Source organism: Seriola aureovittata, chromosome 5 (assembly GCF_021018895.1).
Source record: "Seriola aureovittata isolate HTS-2021-v1 ecotype China chromosome 5, ASM2101889v1, whole genome shotgun sequence".
NCBI classification, from domain to species: domain Eukaryota; kingdom Metazoa; phylum Chordata; class Actinopteri; order Carangiformes; family Carangidae; genus Seriola; species Seriola aureovittata.
In genome coordinates, this window is record NC_079368.1 from 22807583 (window position 1) to 22829530 (window position 21948).

The 21948-nt window shown below is 40.7% G+C and overlaps 1 protein-coding gene across 1 annotated transcript in view; it reads left to right on the forward strand.

The window, feature by feature from the left end:
• Positions 1–21410, forward strand: part of aacs (acetoacetyl-CoA synthetase) — a 37927-nt gene extending 16517 nt beyond the window's left edge. Inside the window, exons 11-18 of the mRNA XM_056376425.1 lie at positions 7714–7778; positions 10094–10216; positions 14489–14602; positions 15579–15704; positions 16035–16104; positions 16682–16740; positions 17200–17402; positions 17526–21410. Of these exons, the coding sequence (XP_056232400.1) occupies positions 7714–7778; positions 10094–10216; positions 14489–14602; positions 15579–15704; positions 16035–16104; positions 16682–16740; positions 17200–17402; positions 17526–17663 (898 nt within the window). The 3' untranslated portion in view covers positions 17664–21410. The remainder of the gene's footprint in view (positions 1–7713; positions 7779–10093; positions 10217–14488; positions 14603–15578; positions 15705–16034; positions 16105–16681; positions 16741–17199; positions 17403–17525) is intronic.
• The last annotated feature ends 538 nt before the right edge of the window (positions 21411–21948 follow it).

Sequence of the window (21948 nt, forward strand, 5' to 3'; positions counted from 1 at the left end):
GACAACTTACACACACATGCACACAAGAGCAGATGCATGAATAAAGATTTCTGCTAGTTAGAACATGCATTAACAACAGAGACCCTCGGCAACTGATCATACAATAAACATTTTTTGCTTGCTCGCTAATTTATTAACGCTGATTAAAAATCAGAGAAGAGTTGATAAAGATGGATTGATTCGAAAGAAAGGAAAGGAAAAATTTAAAAGAAAGACGGGGTAATGGGGTATAAAATGGGTAATGGAGATAATAATTTTGCCTCATTTTATATGCCATAGATTAGTTAGACTATTGGTGTATAGTTTAAAAAAACAGTGCCAAAATGTGTCATGTCAAGCCACCAGGCAGCGGCTGTATGAGTTTTACTGTGTGTAGTGAATGCCTTTGGATTTGGAGAAAACATTTAAGTTTTAAAAGAAATCAGTCTCATAAGTCAGATGGACAAGAGGCATCCCAAACTGACTTACTGATTACCACAAACGAGCTGCCTCGCTATCATTTTGAGAGTGCGGTCATGTATTCTACTCAGCTGAACAGGGTGTTTTTAAGTCAGCAGGGCAAGCCATCCCTTAAAGCCTGCTGTTATTGAGATTGATGGGGACGCTGTAAATTTGGATGGATCCAAAAACCCAGGTCAAACCACAAGACAGCCAGGACTGCTGAACCCTAAGGTTTGTTCACGCTGTATCACGGCTCAGTGTGGACATCACATGTGAAGATGAGGGATCATGTGTCATCTGATTTCATATTTGAAAAACATTTTCCCATTTGCCCACAGCGGCTCACTTTAAATCCAGTCACAATAGGTGCTGTTATTGCTCGAGTTTGATGAATGTCGACAAAAGATTTTGAGGAGAGTTTGGTCCTGATACCCCATCTCCTCCCACCGTCACCATCATCAGTAGTAGAGTAGATGTTAAACCCAGCATTGATCCCCTGTTGTCTTTTGAAGACGGCAAGAGAAAAGCTGAAACGGTCAAGGACACAACTGTGTGGCGGTGGCAGGTAATTGGTTCAATTTAATAGGAAACACGGTGAGCAGATATTATTTTCCTCATTGAGTACTTGTATTTACATTTCTCAAAGGGTATTCAGGTATTCAGTTTTGGCTGCAGGCTAGTTGGTTGTGTTGGACTGTAAAGTATGGTGGATTTTTACCTCCAAAATATAATATGCCAGCAGTTTGAATAGTACTCTTTGAATAGCATCTCCGTGCTGTGAATGAGCATTATTGAGTACATTCAGTCAATTTTTGGTTAAATTATGGGAAAAAGATGCAGTGTGGTCAGCAAAAGTAAGACCCTTTTAAGACAGTTATACCACAGATGCATATTCACTGCGGTAGAAATGGCATATCGCCTTCAGCAAGGAACTGAGTAATGGGGAGAAAAATCTGACACAGATGGGGAACAGTGGAAAACCATGGAACATAAGTGCCAAGAAAAAGTACCTCTACAGCAGAAACTCTGAGCAGATCCCAAACCTAATGACCTTCTTCCACAATTTTACTAGACATTTGAATTATCAACTATATTAGGATCTTGAAGTGATGATTGGACCCTTGGTAAAAATAACTGGTAGAATAGGGATTATAGCAGCTTCTGAAGCTTTAGGTTTGTAGTAGCTGTTTGATGAGATAAATGTTCTCGTTTTTCACCCCCCCCATCAAAGAAGAGAGAAATGGCATGACCAAGGCTAGAATACTGTTAGCAAAATGACCCACATAGAGGAATTTAGTAAAGGGCTGCCAACTTGACAGAAAGACGGATGGAACCTTTTAAATGTTGAGAAGACTTTTGAACCAATTAAAAGCTGATGTTGCCACCTCAGTCTCTTTCCCAGATCCCAGCACTATGTGGAAAACCCCCTGTGGGAGAGGCTGACATGAATTTCTTTTTTTTTTTTTTTTTTTTTTACGCTCTCATCTTCTGAATTAAGGTTAGACATTTTAAATGGCACTAAATCTGCCAGAGCTGTGGAGAGCCTTAAACTTAAATTGAGGCTTCCCCTGTTACCTTGAACTGTGTTGGTCGTGGGATTGTAATAGTACTTTGCTGTAGAGTTTGACTGCATCATCGCACTGAACAATTGACATTTACAGTTTTGAATCTCTTTATAGATTTTTTTTTTTTTTTTTTGAAAGATGGCATTTTCAATAATGGGAAAGGACTGGCCATTTAGAAAACATATTTACTGTAATGGATTATTGCAGATTTTCAGCTTTGATAAGAGGAAAACGGTAAAGGGGAGGGGGTCTGAAGCATGGGTATAGTCTCTGAGGATTGTGTTTATGTGTAATTATCCAGTAGTTCTCTGTGCTGCACGACATATGGAGAATCTGCCTGAGTGAGACAATCTAACAAATGTGAGCCACGGTTGAGGTTCTTCACATGCAACTAAAATGCGGCAGTTAGTAGATGAAATAATGCACAGTAGATGTGTGTATTTAAAATTCAAGAGCTGACACAGAGTCTTGTGTCTTGTACCAACCAAACATATTTGAATAGAAAGTACCTTTTGTCTTAATTTTTGGGGCATTTTAGGCCTTTATTTGATAGGACTGTGTAGAGAGACAGGAAATGCAGGGACAGAGAGAAGGGGAATGACATGCAGCAAAAAGTCTGGCCAGCTGGAAGTTGAACCAGGGATTAATTTCCTCCACGTGGTATGTGCCCTCACCACTCAGCTATTGGGTCGCCCCACATCTTTTGTCTTTAAGTGAATAAAACAGAGCTGATACCCATCTAAGAAGAAAATCAGTCACAAACTGTATTACAGTAAGGTGTGCCAATATCAGTAAAAATATTATAGAGACTGCAATCTTCATATACTGTATTGTCCTCTACTATTCCATGCACTCTAACCTCTAAATGCTCTGACAACTTTCCCTACCTGTGCCATGTAGGAAAAGGAGATTTACTGAGACTCTCTACCAGGCCCGTAGTTGAAACAAAATCCGCAGTATCCCCAGGTGAAGCAAGAAAAAGGTTACCGCATTTATACTTGTGACAGGTTCCATGTATGTATGGGACTTTAGAGGCTCCTCTGTTTTCTCGGAGGATCCTCTTGTCTTCTTCTCCATCTTTTTGTCCATTATGTGCTGGGCTGATATGACAGAAAAGATTCCTCCTATACTCTTGTACCATCTACTGTTTGGAAATCTCGTCTTTTGCTAATGCCAAGCAAGCGAAATTCTCAGTTATCCTCTTTGGAGGAGATAAGTACAGATACAGTTTAGTAGATTGCATCTTGCCAGCTCAGTTACAGTTTGAGACACATGGGCATAACAATTTAAAACATCCTCGTTTTCAAGCTGGAGACTCGTGTCTTCATCAAATCCTTTGTTCACAAACTAAACAACATCCACACTTATTTAAAGTGCTGAACGCAGCATATCAATTTATTGTATTATAAAAAAGAACATTACCACATTCATTTTGAGACATTGGCCCCTGTTGTCTTTTTAATTGTCTGCCAACGGGTTCGATTCTCGCACAAAAGGAAGATTAAAAAAAACAGGAGCTTCACAATAAAATGTGACAGACAGAACGAAAGAAAATCACTTCTAACATGTCTGTCATTTGAGAAGCACAGTGGAGATAATAAATGCATGTCAGAGAGGTGTTTGTGAGAGGAAGCAACAGGGTTCATGGAAAATGAGTTTAATTTTAGAAGCAATAATGCTAAAAATAAAGCTTGAGTGAGATGGAGGCAGTCTATCACACTGAGCACGGCAGCTACCCTGATACATTTCGCATCCATCGATTTCCGAAAATGATGTCGTGCTTCATACTTTTAATAGTTGCAAATCTGTAAACAATTACGCCATCAAACAGTAGTTTCAAACTGTTCCTTGTAGCCTGCGACACCTGAGAAGAGAGCAATTACTATTCTTCCCGGGGTGGAGGACAAGTGCGAGGAGCAGTTGAGAAAGCATCACAACATGCATAGAGACACATTAACGTAATAACTGCTCGGAGGCGCTCTCGCATCTGATTGGGTTCGAGTGTCTCGTATCGACTTAGTAGCCCCCAGTTACATGCCTCCCCTGAAACAGATACGCGGGCGCTCATGAACCACGCGGGCGCTCGGTCTCACAAACAGACTCACAGCTTTGCCTCCACCCTCCATCCTAAACACCCAATTAGCAGCCACACCTGGCCATTTGCCTCCAATCAGAGTAGAGTGACCGTTTCCATGGTAGCCAGCAGCGAACAAATCCAGATGCGGATGGGGGGTCAGAAATGATGGATAGGATGGAGACTGACTGTGTGAGTGTGCAGATGACAAATGGGGTCTTTGTGTTTGAGTTTGTGTGTGTCATCTGCAGTACCAGGTGGCTGTAACTGAATGTGGAGAACAGATATCGACCATCCCTGCCCATCCATACATAATACACACAGCATCTACATATATACAACCCCTAATTACATAAATGAAATACAACCTGATTTATCTTTTTACAGTTATTATTTGTGATATTTCGTTTGTTAAAAATAAAGAAATTGGATCATTTTCAAAATTGGAAGCTAGCAGTAAATACAGTTTTAGAAATGGAAGGCACAAAAACTACTTGGTTAGGAAAAGATCATGGTTTGGGTTAAAATAAGTACTTCCTCAACATCAGACGATCTTTGTTGTCATGGTTACAATAATAACAACAAACAGCGATGGATAATAGGAACAATATAAACTACTGGTTTCACATTGGAATCGAACTCCAATCTCTTGTGTTGTATTCCTGTGTTTTGTTGAACCATCCATCCACCCCAACATCTTCCTCTTTACACTACGTCACCGCACTTTTCCCTTCGCTTCTGTCATAATTACTACGACCGCTAGATGCCGCCTAACAACAAAACGTAATTATTTGTCATAATAAGCTGCTGCACAAACGACCTGTCTGCTTGTTTTTTAGTCTCGCAATATGTCAACCAAAGATTCTGCCATACGGTTCATAGTGGTGTGTATAAATGTGTATAAGGCCATTGTGGGCAATGTTGCACATCAATGAGCAGGACAGTTTAATGATACAAATTGTATTTTAAGGATTTTTTTTGCGTCAATTTGATAAAATACCTTGATTTATCACATATCTTCTTGCTGGATTAACATTAAAACAGACATTCAAGTCTGCTTAATTCACAGTGTCCATAAAGAGTTTCTCAATAGATTTTAAAACAACATATTCTTTGACATAAGATTTCAAGATAAGACACTTTAGCGAGCAGGAAGGGCAGGTGTGAGGCATGCAGAGGCAGCACGGACAAGAGGTACGTGCATCATTCGCTCCATTCCATGTGAGATATTACTTCTTGGGACCTTTGGCCTTTCACCTAATCTCACCCCTTCATTCACCCTATGAACAACCTGCATCACCGCTGATCGATTCGACCCTCGAAGAGCAAATCACATCTTTCACCGCAAGCTAATTCCTGGTTACTGACCAATCAAGCATCAGACAGTTGTTTTGTATCAGAGACAGATTCTTTTTTTATTTTTGATTGACAGACACGGTTACCATAGTGATAGGAGGCAATTTGATTGATTTAATGTCAGCAAAAATAACTTGAAAAGACGGGAAGAAACAGATTGAGACAAAAACAACCATTCACAGAGGCAGACTTAAAAAGGCCCTTTGTTTTAAAATTAAAACTGCAGGGGAACACAGAAGTGACGTTTTGTCACTTCTTGCCGTCCACATATTGTCCAACTGTTGTCAGCTGTCAAGGATACTTCCATTCACAGAAGAAAGCACCTTCCGAAATCATTTAATCTCAGGGTTGTTGTGTGCATGTTGTCACTTCATTCTCCTTTGAACTATTTCCTTGAGGAAGATTTACAAAGGAGACATTTTGTCCTCTCAAGCTGGACCCACAATTATTGTGTTTTGTTTGTTCAGTTGAAAGTCAATTTCCAATCAGATATTTTCTCCATTTTTTCTTATCTGTCCATAAAGGGTTGACTGAGCACACCGGCTCAGTTTCAGCATCACGTTGCTTTACATTTACACAGTGATACACTCTCCTCTCCTGGGAACTTCCTCCTCGTACAAGCAGGATACTGAGCAGCTCCACTGGAGCAGATGGGATTAAGGGCAAAGGCTGTTCAGTAACTGTTGTCCTCTTTTATATTTTTACATTGAGCTCAGAGACATTCAAATAATAGATTCAGAGCAACAAATGGAGCTGTTCAGACTGAAGTCACACTTGCATCAGCTCCTCCATTCATGCTTCACCATCAGTGCCTCATTCATCAGCTGCTTTGATTACGGCTGAATAAAAACATCAACAATCATATCCATAACACTGACTTCTCAGACTCTTACTCTACCAATGTAGACCAATTGCTGCTGCATCTCCGTCCATCACACAACCTTCTCCAAATGTCAACAACCTTTTTGTATTGTTGACTGAACTGTGATCTAATGCTTATGTGTGTTTATTAAGGGAGGTTTGTTTTCCAGGGCCAAATTCTTTACTTTTTCTCCCAGTTGCAAACTTAAGAATAAAAGATATTTGTCAAAATCCTGCAGACTTAAACACTCAAGTTGAAGAAATTTAAATTCTTAAGTTTAGTTTCTCTTAAGTTAGAGACAAGCTCCTAGATGACTGCAGTGATTGTACCAAATATAATCAGGCAGTTCTAACTTGTTGTTCATGTTTGATTTGAACATTTGATAGGTCGCATCAGCTTTTTTGTCAAGGGTGTAAACAATAAAATTGAAGCTGGCATTTTGCTTGCAATCACCTTCCATATTTCTTCACCTGCACCTCAGTGTGGTACTAAATTCTCCTTAGTACATGATGACTCTGATCTACATCTACATCAGCAGCAGTACTGCACTGCGCAGTCTCATTGTAAGAAGAAGGCACAGTGTAGAAGTCAGTTTACTGCAAAGCTGTGTGTAAACTGAGTCCCCTGATGACATTATATCATATCACATTATACGGTCACGTGGGCAGTGGACTGTAGCAAAGGTGCGGCATTCTTGCGACTTCAAAAATGCTACCACTGTATTTACATTCAGTTTTTTTTGCAGAAGAAGCATTTTGTTGTTCTCATGTTGCTAACAAAGATATCAAGATATAGCCCGAACAAAAATTTTTTAAACATACACACTGAAAGATGCAGACTTGTGTGAGTCATCAAAGTCAACCAACCTCCCTCCAACATACAGTAATATTCATCACCATCCTGATGAAGATGGTCTAAACCATTTGGGTAGTAAAACACACGGTATGTTGGAGAGGAATTGTGCTGCTTGTTTGATTTTTAATTGAGGCGATCTAGAAGATCCAGAGCAAATGATGGTAAAGGGTCATGATGTCAGCCTGTATGTGCGTCCACCCATCTGGCCAACACTTTGGTCTCGAGCAAGAAAATTTGGCAACAGTAATCATACCACCCCAGAGGATGATTAGTAATGTTTGCTAATTTGGTTCTGTTGTTTAACGTTTGTGCTGTCACAGTACAGAATACAGGACGTGTATGTAGGAGGACTTCTCCAATGGCTGTCATTGTGGGCAACACTGACGCAAATTCATTTTTTTCCCAAAATAATGGACGACACCTTCCACTTCTGAGAGATTTAATTATGTTTGTTTTGAATGTTGGAAACGAATGCTTCACTGATCCTTTATATTATACTTAAATGATTAATTTCCGCCTATTTCTTCTCGTCACTCTCTATTTTTTTCTTCTTCTTCCAGAATCACTATCTTTGGTACCGGGGCCAAGTGGCTGTCTGTGCTGCAGGAGAGGAACCTGAAACCCTGTGAGTTGTGGTCACAAAGACACAATCAAATACACACCTACATGCAGACATCCAGAGACACACATGGATGCACACCAACAACGAGCAGAAAACCGAGAGAGAAATGACTACACACACACACACACACACACACACACACACACAAATCTACTCTGTGAGAATGGAACCTGAAACAATAAGAGCAGATGGACATGATAATGATTATAATAGCGATGCTGTTTGACTCTAAATGTCCTTGATGCCATTTACTGTGTGAATCAACAGTTTGCCCTGTGTTCTGGTGTTTGACACCGAATCGAAGGGATAAAAATGCTGTTAGGATAATTCATATGAGTCATGGATAGGCCCATCTAATTGCTTTTAGTGTCACAGCTCTCCAGAGAAGATCCAGGTCTCTGCACGTAATCAGTTGTGCCAGTGCTTATTAGCCTTTCCTGCTAACCTTCGTACACGCCGCTCTCTCTCTGCTATTTGTGTGACAAAAGTGTCTGTTTAGAAGTGCATGCTAATGTTACTGCTGCTTCGCTGTGCTCTGTTGTAAAGGTACATACTGTGTTGTAATTGAACAAAGCACTTGACAGGTTCTGAAATTGTTAGTCTCTCGTCTTTAATTTGTTGTAAAATGAATCCATCAAGCAGGGCTTGTTATGATGGTATTTCAGTTTTCATACCTGGTTCACACTAATGGCGACAGGCTTCTTTTGATGGGGAAATGACAAGGTGATACCAGTTAGATTAGTTGCATGAGCTGGAATTTGGTTTACATAATTATATGTCAAAGCTTTTGCATTTTTGTTTCACATCTCTTCCCTTTTGGTTATGTCCTCATCCCCTCATCTAAACTCTCAAATTGTCTTCCTCTTCTCCTCATCTTCATGTAAATTATGTTATAACTAATGCAAAGGGCTTCGCTGTTTCTTACTTGTCCTTACCTTTTCTTACTTTCCTCATTCTCCTTCTTTCCCATTTCTCATCTCCTCTCCTCCCTTCCCCTCCCCTCTCCTCTTTTCTCCTCTCCTAATGTTAAATTAGCACTTGGTTATTGCATAAACAGTTGTTGTGTCTCTTAGTTCCCACTGCGCTGTTATAATCACCACAAATCTTTATTCATGGGGCCCGCTTTGTGTGTGTATCTGTCTGCAACTTGTAAATTTGCGAAACATATTCCCAGTTCTGTGGCTAAACAAGAAGGCATGAAAAACAAAGTCTCAGATAAAAAAAACCTTTGCTCTTTCCCCTGTCTGTCTCTGTCTCTCTGCCCCACCCCCATCAGTCAGCCAACTACTTGATCCAGTTGGCACAGTGTGTGTATGCAATTGGATGCTTATTAGAGAAAGAGCATGGCAGAGGGAGGTGTGTGTGTGTGTGTGTGTGTGTGTGTGTGTGTGTGTGTGTGTGTGTGTGTGGTGTGTGTGTGTGTGTGTGTGTGTGTGTGTGTGTGTGTGTGTTGGTCGGTGTGTGTGTGTGTGTGTGTGTGCGTGCGCAAGCATGCCTCTAGTGGGCGAGGGAGGGTAGGGGGAGCATCTTCACCGGCTGCCCCAGCGGAGAGGCCCTTTTCCCTGGGCTGACATTTGGACCGGACACCTGAGGGCATGGTGGGGGGGTGGGGGGGGGTAGCAAGAGGTCCCACTGTGTGTGTGTATGTGTGTGTGTGTGTGTGTGTGTGTGTGTGTGTGTGTGTGTGTTTTTGGTGTGAGGGTCGGTTGCTGGAAGCTTATTAGTTTGCAGGGTGTTATTGGCTTGGGGGTTTAGTCGTGTGTGTTTGTGTGTGTTTGTTTGTGTGTGTGTGTGTGTGTGTGTGTGTGTGTGTGCGCGCGCGCGCCTGTGACAGAGAAGTTTGTATGCTGTGTCACATCAGGGTGGTATACTGCATTAACACAACATGTAGGGATGCATGAAGCCACAGCTGTTCACCCGTGCATGCTCACATTGAAACATTTGTGTGTGTGTGTGAAAATGTGAAAATAATTGCTCACTGTAACTGGGTTAGGTTTTATATGTTTCAAATCTGTAGCTGCTATGATACCTGTGTTCTAGCATTGAAATACAATATTCAAACAATACCGTAGCTCTACAAAACCTTTTTTCATCTAATAAAATGTGCAATGAATGTGTGTTTCCTCTTTTTATTAACACAAGCAGCCACACAAGAACTTTTGCTTAAAATACAGTCTAAAGTGAGTTAAGCTTTCTGATTTCCTCATTTAGAGCACAAATCTGATCAAACATTCAATGCCAGTTGCTAATACTCAGTCAATTTAAACTGATGATAACTGATTTTTGATTCATCTTTCCTTTTGCTTCCCCCTCCCCAGCGGAAACACACAACCTCCAGTCTCTCCACACCATCCTGTCAACTGGCTCTCCTCTCAAACCTCAGAGCTACGACTACGTCTACCGCTGCATCAAGAGCAACGTGCTGCTGGGCTCCATCTCAGGTGAGTCACTGATGCAGACCCTGACATATTCAGTAATTTTTCTTATAATTTACTGTATATTTCACCTAGGTGCTCAATTAGCAGCAACCTCCCCAAACATTGTTTGTGTCTATCACATTGACACAGGCAGTTACACACAAAAAAAGCAAGAGATGAAGCAACACTGCGTCTGTGAAACAAACACAAAAGGACTGACGCATACAAAGACAGTAAATAAAAATAAATTGTATAGAACTGTACATTTTCCTCACCGCCCACAACACGACCACTTACCCACACACACTCACGCACACACACAGAAACACTCTGGTCCTCTCAGCCCATTGTTATGTTGACAGGACAATAGAATGCTAACTGCCTCTCTGTGAGTCCTGAAACGTTTAACATTTAGCACAGCCTGGGTGACTGACGTACTGCAGACAGACTCGCACACACACACACACACACACACACACACACACACACACACACACACACACACACAGACACACACACACACGCACACGCACATTGAGTAGCAACTTGGAGCGTCACTCTTGCGCACACTGACAGCACCAAAACAAACACTCTGAATGACAGCTATAATGGGCGTAGCATTTAGCTCCAAATGCACACTTGCCCACATGCAAAGACACATGCTCACGGTGACATGCATGTAGACAGACTGGACACAAGCATCAAGTGAAATGTCAGCCACAAGGCAGAGGTCTGGCAAAAGATGAAGAGAAAAAGAGAGGGACAGCAGAACAGATTGTCTCATGTTATTATCAGCCTGGTATTGTTCTCACCTCATGAGTCTGCGTGTGTGTGTGTGTGTGTGTGTGTGTGTGTGTGTGTGTGTGTGTGTGTGTGTGTGTGTGTGTGTGTGTGTGTGTGTGTGTGTGTGTGTGTGTGTGTGTGTGTGTGTGTGTGTGTGTGTGTGTGTGTGTGTGTGTGTGTGTGTGTGTGTGTGTGTGTGTGTGTGTGTGTGTGTGTGTGTGTGTGTGTGTGTGTGTGTGTGTGTGTGTGTGTGTGTCTGTCTCATCATGGCAAAATGTGGTCCTGGAGACACCTACTGTAGCTGGAACCACCACCGAGGCAGTCTTGACTAATTTGGCAGGTGTTTATATGTCTGTCTGTGGACAGATTTTGTCGCCGCGAAAGCATCACAACTGATTCAGAAGTGTGTGTAGCTGAGATCAAAATGAAGGCTGAGTTGGAAGATGGGTGTGGTCCGACCCATGAGTACTCAGTACTCATGTAATAAAGTAGTGATGACTACTGAGTACTCGTGGGTTAGAACGTCAACATGTTGACAGGCGTTTGTTGCTGGTGTGATTAGGATTCTTTCACAGAGCAAACAAACAAACAGACCCTTTGATTAAATCTGGAAAAGTATATTGTAAAAATGTGGCTTATACCCTCTCAAAGTTCTGATGTATGAAACAGCAACATGTACCTTTATTGAATATAGATTTTAAAAAAGAAAGATAAAGAAAAAAGAAAATAAAAGTTAACGGTAAAATGACTGATAATGTACTTTGTAGCAGTGTTGCCATTTTCCCAGATATCAGCTTTTACCTCGGTGACTCCAGTGTCATCATATTCTATTGGAACGGTGGCCAAAACATTTAAAGTCAAACCCAAGTTGTAATTAATGTGGAATTATCCCTTTTAAATTATTATTATTAATCAAAGGACTAATTTGTGTCGAAATCGGGTAGTGTGAGCTCGTGTGTGTGTGTGTGTGTGTGTGTGTGTGTGTGTGTGTGTGTGTTCTTTAGAACAGCATGTCCTGCCCCAGTCAGTTTCCTCCATATCGCCAAGGGCAACAGCAGGTTGCAGCCCCGTTGGCTGCCAACCGACCTAACCTTGACCCCCGAGGTCACCACTCTGTTCATGTGTGTGTGCGTGTCCTTAGGATTTCTCACAGCATATGTGAATGACTGGTGGTCATGGCGACATATGTGACAGGGCCCCTTTAGCTGATTTCACCCTGTGTGACTGTTTGTGTGTCTCTGTGTAAACGTACCTGCAAACGTGCGCTTGAGCTAATGTGAATAGTTTCATTTGGTTTATGAGAACTTTTAAAAAAACATTTTTTTTAATGTTTTTATTTCAGGACGTGTGTGTGTGTGTGGGTCTGTGTGTGTGTGTGTGGGTGTGTGTGTGTCTGTCTGTGTGTGTGTATGTGTTATTCCATCAGCAGGGGTTTCATACCCCCGTCACTCCTCATTGGGGGATTTTAACACTTTCACTGCTGGACTCCCTCCATCCTAATATACCTCCATCTGACTCCCCATATGTCTCGTCTCTTCTCTTCTCTTCTCTTCTCTTCTCCTCTCTTCTCTTCTCTTCTCTTCTCTTCTCTTCTCTCTCTCTTACGCTGTGTGTACAAGTTTTCTGTGTGTGTTTGATGTGAATATATGAATTGCATGCGTAGGTTAGCTGGTTGCCTTCTAGTCTCAGTTGAAGGCTTTGTGTGACCCCAAACTGTGGTAGAGGACATTCGAAGCACTCACACTTACACAAATGAAAGCGCACACACACAGAAATATATACACACTAACTGTGGAGTTCACCTTCTTCTGTATATATATATACACACACACACACACACACACACACACACACACACACACGTACACTTAATGGCTGCTGATGGAAGGCATCCAAGGAAGCTACAGTGACTTTTGGCTTAAAATATACTTTTCTGTGTGTGTGTGTGTGTGTATTACACCCATAAAAGTGAGTGTAATAATAAAATAATTGCGTGGCTTCCCACTATAGGTGTGTGTGTTTAATCAGGAGACAAAGTTTCCACTTCCTCCTGGGAGCCAATTAAAGCTCAATAAGGAACCTGGCAGAAAGAGAAACGGAGAGAATGAGTGTAAAGAACAGAAAGATAAGCAAGAGAGAGGGAAGGAGCGGTAGAAGGGCAGAGAGCAGTTGAGAGGAAGCGAACAAGATGGATGGATGGAGTCTGTGATACAGAGAGGGAATGAAACAGGGAGGTAGAGATGGAACAATGGGAGGGGAGATGAATAGGACACGTCAGAAATAGTAAATGATTGGAAGGTAGAAAGAGACAAATGGATATTGCGGCAGAGGAAGTGTGCGTGCGTGTTCATGACAGTTTTAGGAAATGTGCTGCAATGGAGTACAACTCCTATATAGGTCAGTGGAGGTGGAGCAGGGCGCTAACACTGCCAGTTTGTGTTGCCAAAATACCCGATTGATACCAACACTAAGTTTAGTAATGTCTCTAGGTCAAAGTTCACTGATGCGTTGCTGAAGTTACCTGACACAGGTGCGCTCCTGTACATTACAGTACAGTACATTCTAGGTATTGTAACTTCATTGAAACAAAGTCGGATGTGTGTGTTTTTCCATGTGAGACGGATCTCTGTCTGAAGATCAGCTGTAATAAACTTAAAGCCGAACTGAACTTTTTTCTTTTTTGCCCCAAGGGGGGAAAATTAACCACCCAGCAACCAAACAGACACAAAGCCCTGACATGTAATCATTCTAGCATTAGCAAAAAAATTAGAGATTATTTGATGAGTCAGTGGTCTTCATAAAACTCATGAGTAAAATAGGAACTAATAGAAGCTAAAAAGTCTTGTAGAACTTCAGACTTCGGTTCTTATTCTCTGGGAGTTTGTCTCTGTGAGCAACCCGTTTCATATGACATGTTTTTATTTAATTTATTTATTTAACCTTTATTTATTCAGGTGAATCCCATTGAGATAGAAATCTCATTTTCAAGAATGAATGTACGTAAAAAAAAAAAAAATAAAAACAATTCATGAACAGATGGTCCAAAAAGAATTTACAATACAGTTTGAATAACAAACAATAAAATTACAAAACTGTAGTCAAAATAATGGAAAAAAAGAAAAATTGTAAACATATAAGGTGCCAAGATTATAAAACACAGTCATCAGTCTCATCAGTTAAAACAATTGAATTCTGTTTTGGGAAGGTTTAAAATCTTGTTTCTAAGAAGTGGATAACTTTATAAAACTATCCATTTTTAAAGTGTTCTGTAGCTTATTCCATGTATCTGCTGCATTGAATCCAAAATGCAGTCTTCCCAAATTCAGTTTACCTTAGGTACATGGAGTGTTAGCTGGTCATGTAACTGACTTTATTTGATTCATTGTCAGCATAAAATGTATTGCTTACTAGATGTTTCAGGACAGACATGGTTAAATTTATTTCATTTCAGTCCATCAACCAACTAAATCTCTCCCTCTGTGCGCCTCTTTTTCCTCTCACCTCTCTTCCCAGGTGGCACAGACATAGTGTCATGTTTCATGGGCCAAAACCCAACAGTTCCAGTGTATCGGGGCGAGATCCAGACAAGAAACCTCGGCATGGCTGTGGAAGCCTGGGGCCTCGATGGTAAGAGTGTGTGTGACATTGTGTGCATGTTCAGAGTGGGTGAATTTCCTAAAAATAAATGGAATATTATTGCTTTTTATTTTTATTTTGCCAAAACTCTCAAGCTTTCAGGGGATTTACGGCGCAACCTGCATTGATAACAAGATCTAGGGATCCGGGTAGAGGTTGAAAGGAAGTTGCAGGTTTGAGTCCTAGGAGGGATTGGTAAAAATATTAATGAGGAAAATTAATCACAAGCAAATTTGAAAGCTGCTGAGATGCCCTTGAGCAAACTTCCCATCTGCCTCTGGAGCTGCTTGGTAGCTACCAGAACAAGACTGTGGTTATACTTGGTTGCTCCCATATGGGGAGGTGCCTGTATGTGTTTGCATGAATGTGAAGCTAGCCATGGCTGAAAAACTGCCAGAGTAATTAGTGAACTTTTCCTGAATAAATACAGGTACACACTTCAGGAAAACACAATTTTTTTCATTAACAGTCCAAACAAAAAAAGAAAAGAGGGATTTTTGAGTCTTCAAAGCCCTCTGTTTTTCTCATTGATTTTAGTCCCTTGTTCCCCAGCTCCCAATCCCTGCTGCGGGCTGTACTGGCGTGTCTCCACCACCTCAAAGGAGAGTGGATTGAGGGATAATTTAAAGGCAGTTTTGTAGGAAGAGCTTGGGATTATTTTAGTTGGTCTCTAAGCCTATAACACCATCCTGAGGGAGGAGGTTGAGGGCTGTGTGAAACCACACACAAAAGAGTATCAGGTTCTCTGAGTGTGGGATACATTACCAGGTGATTTCTTTTTTGTTTGTTTTTTTTTTATTTTTTTTTATCTGAGATTGATTTATACAGTATCTGTGGAGGTATGTGTTTGTGTTGGATGTGTATCCAGGTAGATGTGTGTGTTGTGGCAAAGTACATCTGAAGCCTCGAACTTTATTTTGTTTAAATCTGTGTGTGTGTGTGTGTGTGTGTGTGTGTGTACACACAGGTAAGCCTGTATGGGGGGACAGTGGGGAGCTTGTCTGCTCCAAGCCAATCCCCTGCCAGCCAACACACTTCTGGAATGACGAGAATGGGAGCAAATACCACAAAGCATACTTTTCTACATATACTGGTAAGTACACAAACACCATATATAAATACAAACTTATATGCAGTACACATATGTACAAAGAAACCAATATGATACAATACAGTGCGATAAGATTGCCCTGTGATAAATATTGCTTAAACCCTGGTCTCTCTTTTCTCTACTTTTTCTACTACTGTCTATAACATTATAGCGCTTAACATCCTTTATTCTTTTTTTCTTGACCAGCTGTTGTTTTTGTTTTTAATTGCTTGTATTATTATTTTACTTTGTTTTTTTTTGTTTTTTTATTACAAAACATTCTGCAAAATAAAAATTTTGTGTTAAACTCAAAAGTGTTCTCTCTCTCTCTAGGTGTGTGGGCTCATGGTGACTACTGTAAAATCAACCCAAAGACAGGAGGCATTGTGATGCTGGGCAGAAGGTCAGCCACTCATTCTCCTACTCAATGTTGAAATTAAATGTTTCATCACTGTAGTTTTAATTGATTCATTTATTTAGAGTATTATGCAAATTGACAGGTTTATTATTATTCATGCAGATTGCAGATATTAAAAATTAGATGCTAATCTTTTTTAATTTTTTCTATTTGAAGAGAATGGAAGTCATTTAAAATGGCCTTTTTCTGCCTGAGATTTGGAACTGCGCTACATTGTTCAGAAAGCTCGGTAGCCCCTATCGACTCTTAGGCTGTTTTATGGCCCCATGAGATTGCTTTATATCAAAAAACAATAAAAGAGGGTTCAGCTAAGGGTAAAGGGAGATAAACTGAAAGTACAGGAATATACACACATGGAAACAAATAGATAAACATATAGTTTCAATATTGTATAAGTAGAAAGAAAGAAATAACCAGCTTACAGAAACTGAAATTGTCTCCGTGTGCTGGTAGATTGTCTGTCTCCATTCCAGTGTGTTGTAGTGTGTGATGTGTGGCAAGACAGCTTCGCAGTGACTGACAAAAAAAGTTCTGAATCTTGAACTGGTGTTTTTTTCTGCAGTGACGGTACACTGAACCCCAACGGAGTCCGATTTGGCAGCTCAGAGATCTACAACATTGGTGAGTCTTGAACATTGCAGGTGGAGCAGGGTGTGGGTGTAAGAAAGGAGGGGAGGGGAGGGGATGGGGGGGGTGACAAATGCATTTCATTTTTTTTTGTGAGCTTAAGCCGAGTCCCGGTTTCCTTTTTATGTTGATGAAAAAAAAAAAAAAATGCTGTCATGCCATCATCCTCTTTTAAAGTTTGTTCATTTGTCAAGCCGACTGACTGTAACAAAAGCACAGTTTTATTACCTTGCTGTTGACGACACAGACGCAGTGTTTCTGTGCTTAGTTTTGAAGTTTTAAGTGGTGAAACATTTTCATCTGTTTTCAGCCAAACTCTTCCGACACTCTCTGCTCTAACCGTCCTCTCTTCACCTCTCACCTCCTCTTCGCTCCTTGCCTCTCATCTGCTCTCCTCATTTTTTGCTTCCTCGTCCTCTAATCTGCCCTCTCCTTTTCCTCTCCTCTCTGCAGTGGAGGCGTTCGAGGAAGTGTCAGACAGTCTTTGCGTCCCTCAGTACAATGCCGACGGAGAAGAGCGAGTTATTTTGTTCTTAAAGATGGCTCCTGGTAAGCCCTTCTCTCCGGAGTTGGTGGCGAAGATTAAAGGCGCCATTAGAAAAGCTCTGTCCGCCCGACACATCCCTGCGCTGCTGCTGGAGACCAGAGACATTCCTGTAAGAGAAATAGGAATATACGTCAGATATGAACAAACCTGTCAGATTATCCTATTACAATGGTTTCAACTGTGAAAGTCATTTCTGGTTAGACTGACAGCACCTTTCTTCATCCCTCTGCAGTACACCATCAGCGGGAAGAAAGTGGAGGTGGCTGTGAAGCAGGTGATCGCTGGCCGGGAGGTGGCGCAGAGAGGGGCTTTCTCCAACCCTGATTCACTGGAGCTCTATAAGAACATTCCTGAACTGCAAAACTATTAAGAGACGAGGCTTCACAGAGCTGCAGAGAGGACCCACAAGGAACAACCTGATGAGAATTCAGCTTAGTTTTTAAAATTAACTTCATTCAGATTCACTAGAACAGGGAGACATGCAAAGTGCAGTGCAAAAAGGCACTCTGAGCTTTTGTACAGGGCATAAAAAGAAAATATATACGTATGTCAAAATGATGCAAAATTTGGTACAAAAATGTGTATATATAATAATAAGTCTGGTACCAGGTAGAACCGGGATTTAACAAACATGAGGGGTGCTGCTCCGTAGGCTAGATTACAAACAAGCGGTCAAGCAGCCGCTCTTAGTCCGCCATGTTGTGCGAGTAGATGTTGAACTGGACTCAGCTTTGGGTGTAACGTGACGTGCTTAGCATCACTTGTGAATAAGCTCACGCTCCGAAGCCACCGACAATGGAGGAGTGAAATTTGTCATTAAGCGCTTTGCTGTGGCCTCACAGTCTGATTGCTATCAGCCAGTGAAGAACCATATCTCCCTGTGTCAGCTGCTTTAACCGTGGTGTTGTTTCTGAGTGGGTCCCAGGCTGAAAATCCATGGAAGTGTTTAGATAAACACACACACACACACACACATACACACACACACACACACACACACACACACACACACACACACACACACACACACACACACACACACACACACACACACATACCTACCTGGGATTAACACCTCAGCTTTGGCTCATATCACCATATCATTGTTATGTGGTGTGTGTTGCTTTATTAAATGTATATATGAATATATATGAATTATATTATTATTATATATATATATATATGAATTTATATATATAAGAATTGTTTTGGACTGTGACCCAAACCTTGTAGTGGGTCGTAACATGTCACGAGATGTAGTTTGATTATGAACCAGAGATTCCAGATAAAACAAAACTTACTTAACATTTGTCCAAAACCTAAAAAAGTTTATTAACCTCTTGTGTATTACGTGCTCGATCGTAACCCTCATCTGACTGTAGCGTTTATTCCATTTCATTCCATCCAAGCTCTCTTCAGTGGAAAGTATTTTAGTCCGTGTCTGAAACTCTTTTACAAACGGGTCAGTCATGATCAAGTGTGATCTGGAAGTGAGCAAATGTTCGTATCACCACAAAAGCCTGTATTTATAAGTTCCATATCAATGGTCCGTGTTTGTCACAACCAGAAAAATGTGTTCATCTCAGATAGCTGCAGCATAGCCTGTTTTGTTTGGGGTTTTTTTTTTTGCTTTGTACATGGGAATTATTTATTCAAAATGTCCTCATGCTGTGTGACAAAGCCTAAAGGCCAATTAATGCTGTTAAAGATGAGCTGCAGTGGTTTTGGTCACTAGTCGCACTACTGAGCAACATGGGTGTAACAATAACAAAAACACTAATCACTGGGGTTTCATTTCATGTTGGGAGGAAAAAACTAAACTAACTACATACGTGACCAGAATGTGAATTGTGGAGAAATCACAGAAGTAGCATTTTTCTTACTGGACTTTTTCTTGTGTTTTTTATGGATTCTCCTTGTTTAGCTTCTGATTCAGGTTTTGTCACTTGTTTCCGTTAGGATTATGTGAGCATGTTTAAAGGTATGAATGTAATCAAATCAACTGGAAAACTCTGCAGTTCATCTTTAATGCCATAGATTGAATAAATGTCCTCTTTTAAGGTATCATGTGGAGTCTTTGACCACCAGTAGTGCTATGGAGCAATCTAGATTCTTGTTTTGTTTGTCTGTAGATGCAGATGATGGATAACATATTCCTGCCAATCGTGTCACGCCGTCAGTTTTTTTTAAGTGTTTACGAGGTTGGAAGTGAATTCATGATGTTTTGGGGGTTTTTTTTTAGGGCTAAAGGATACATAATGCTTTTTGGTGAGCAACATGTAAAGAGACAAACAGCTCCACAGGGTGGCTCTCAAGTGTCATATATGCAGAGGTTCTCTTACGCAGACAGGGATCATGATTTGATAACTGTACACGTTGCACTTTAGCACTGTATATGTGACATTGTTCATGGCGACATCTAGTGAGACATGGCAGATCTGCTTTTCCATTCTGTAGGATGCATGCAGGTTATGCAGTTATTTTTTTTCTGCAATCATATTAAGCCAAGTGTTTGCAAACGTAATTCTGGGTTTGTCACGTGTAAATAATAAGTCGACTGTATTTGATTCTTCTGTTTCCACTTTTAGTGAATCTGCAAATGTTTTTTTTATTTTTTCTATTTAGGTGTAATGAGAAAGTTTAGTGAATCGGATCATTTCTGCAGTAGATGATTTGCTCTTTCACACAACAGCACAATGTTGAGGGTCATTGTCTGGGTCTAGTTTACGTTGGACGTTGGCTGGATGTGAACTCTTTCACCTGCGAACCATGGCTATGTTCAGAGTTTTTCAGGGAGATATTTGCATTAGAGTGAGTCATGTACCAAGGGAGATTTTTTTTTTTGCATTTCCTGGTTGACAGCTGTCATCTACCCAATAAAGTAAAGCCAGTCTGAGAGCAAAAGCTCAACCAAATAATGCGTGTTCCAAAATTTCAGCCTTTAATACCCGTCACAGATTTACAGCATCTGCATCTACATGTTTTCCTGAGACAAACTGAGAGGCCCTTTATCCCATGCTTGCTGGACACAGCGCACTGTAACGTGTGCACAGGAGATTTTACAGTTTACTTCTGGATTCTGACACAAATACCACCAGCAACTCAAGAGTCCATTCATTTTCTTAAACATTTTGACTGATACTCATTCCTCCAGCATCATTTCCTGTATAGCTTCACCTTTAGGTGCCATTACCATAAGCTGTCAATAACATACTATTACTAAATCAGCACTGGTGCTGCAGGTAGCAGCTTGTGATGTCCTGGACACCTCAGCATGTGGACGTCTGCTTTAGGGTGAATAATAAAGAACTGACAGGCTGGTGGAATAACTGAAGTGTGGGCGTGTGTGTGTGTGTGTGTGTGTGTTTGAGTAAATGTCTCTTTATGTGTTTATCTCTGTGTTTTGGTGAGTGTGTAGAAGCCAGTCATTTTGACAGACATCTACTTTAGAAATAAACTTGGCAGTTTTCAAACTTCCTGTAACCTTTTTAAGTGTGAACGCTCAGACCTGCCAGTCAGCCAAACTTCACAACACAACAGAGCGAAATCGAAAAATAGAAAAAGTGAGACTTGGTTAGAGTCCAGTTCCTAAGTGTAAAAAGTCTCACTAATCGAGCGTTCTAGTATTTCTTTCTAATCTATTCCAACCTTCAGTCATTCGAACATGAGAAAATGTTTTGTTGGCATCCTGTCAGTCTGGTGTAGAGATAGCAGGGTGAGGAGAGGACTGCAAAAATGAGCAGTGTGGGGTGAATGTAGGAATGTTGACAAATGGAAAAGCTGAAGTGTTTATGAAATTCAAAAATAATAACTATCTGATGAACATGAATGGTAAGTCCCATGCTGCCAACCGGAGAGGCTGGTGTGATTCATCCCAGATGTCTCATGACAGCACGAAACAAATCAAAAAATGACTTTGTTAACGGTTTAATTGTACACTCTGCTTACAGGGGTGGACGGTTAATTTGCTCTCGGTGTAATCAATTTAACTGTAAATTGAAAATGCACAGACTTAATGACAGACTGTTTATTCTTTGGTATTTTGTTGTAAACTGACCTGTGGTGCTTAGGTAAAACTTTGCCTTCCAAACTGAAGAAAATTAAACATTTAAAGTGACTGGATTGGACTGTGATTGATTTGAATCAATGTAAAGTGAAACTAGTCAAACTTGCCATTATTCTTAATAAATCGATTAAAACATTGTTCAGATAGATTACAGGCTAACTAGAAGAATCTTGGACATAGTGACTGTTTTGTCATCCACATGTTTCCAATGGGGTGTTTGAAGCCCCAGTTTAAAGCTTTCTGTTGTTTTTCTCCATTAAAGGATCTAGATTATGCAAATTTGAAGGCAGCCATGGTGTGTTGTCCTGTAAAACAAGGCAAACATGCCCAAGAGAGATTATTTTAATTACTGAGTTATCTCTCAATTTTTATCAGTCAATCATTTATCCTGTACAAAGTTAGGAAGCAGCACAATTTCACAAGAGTCCAACATGACACATTCAAATTGCTTGTATCATCTCGCCAATGGCACAAAACTAAAAGATGCTGAGTTTCACACACACATACACAAACACACACACACAAAGTTATACAATAGGTGGTTGCACATGGGCGGAGATTGTAACCTGGCTCCAGGAAATCACTGTAA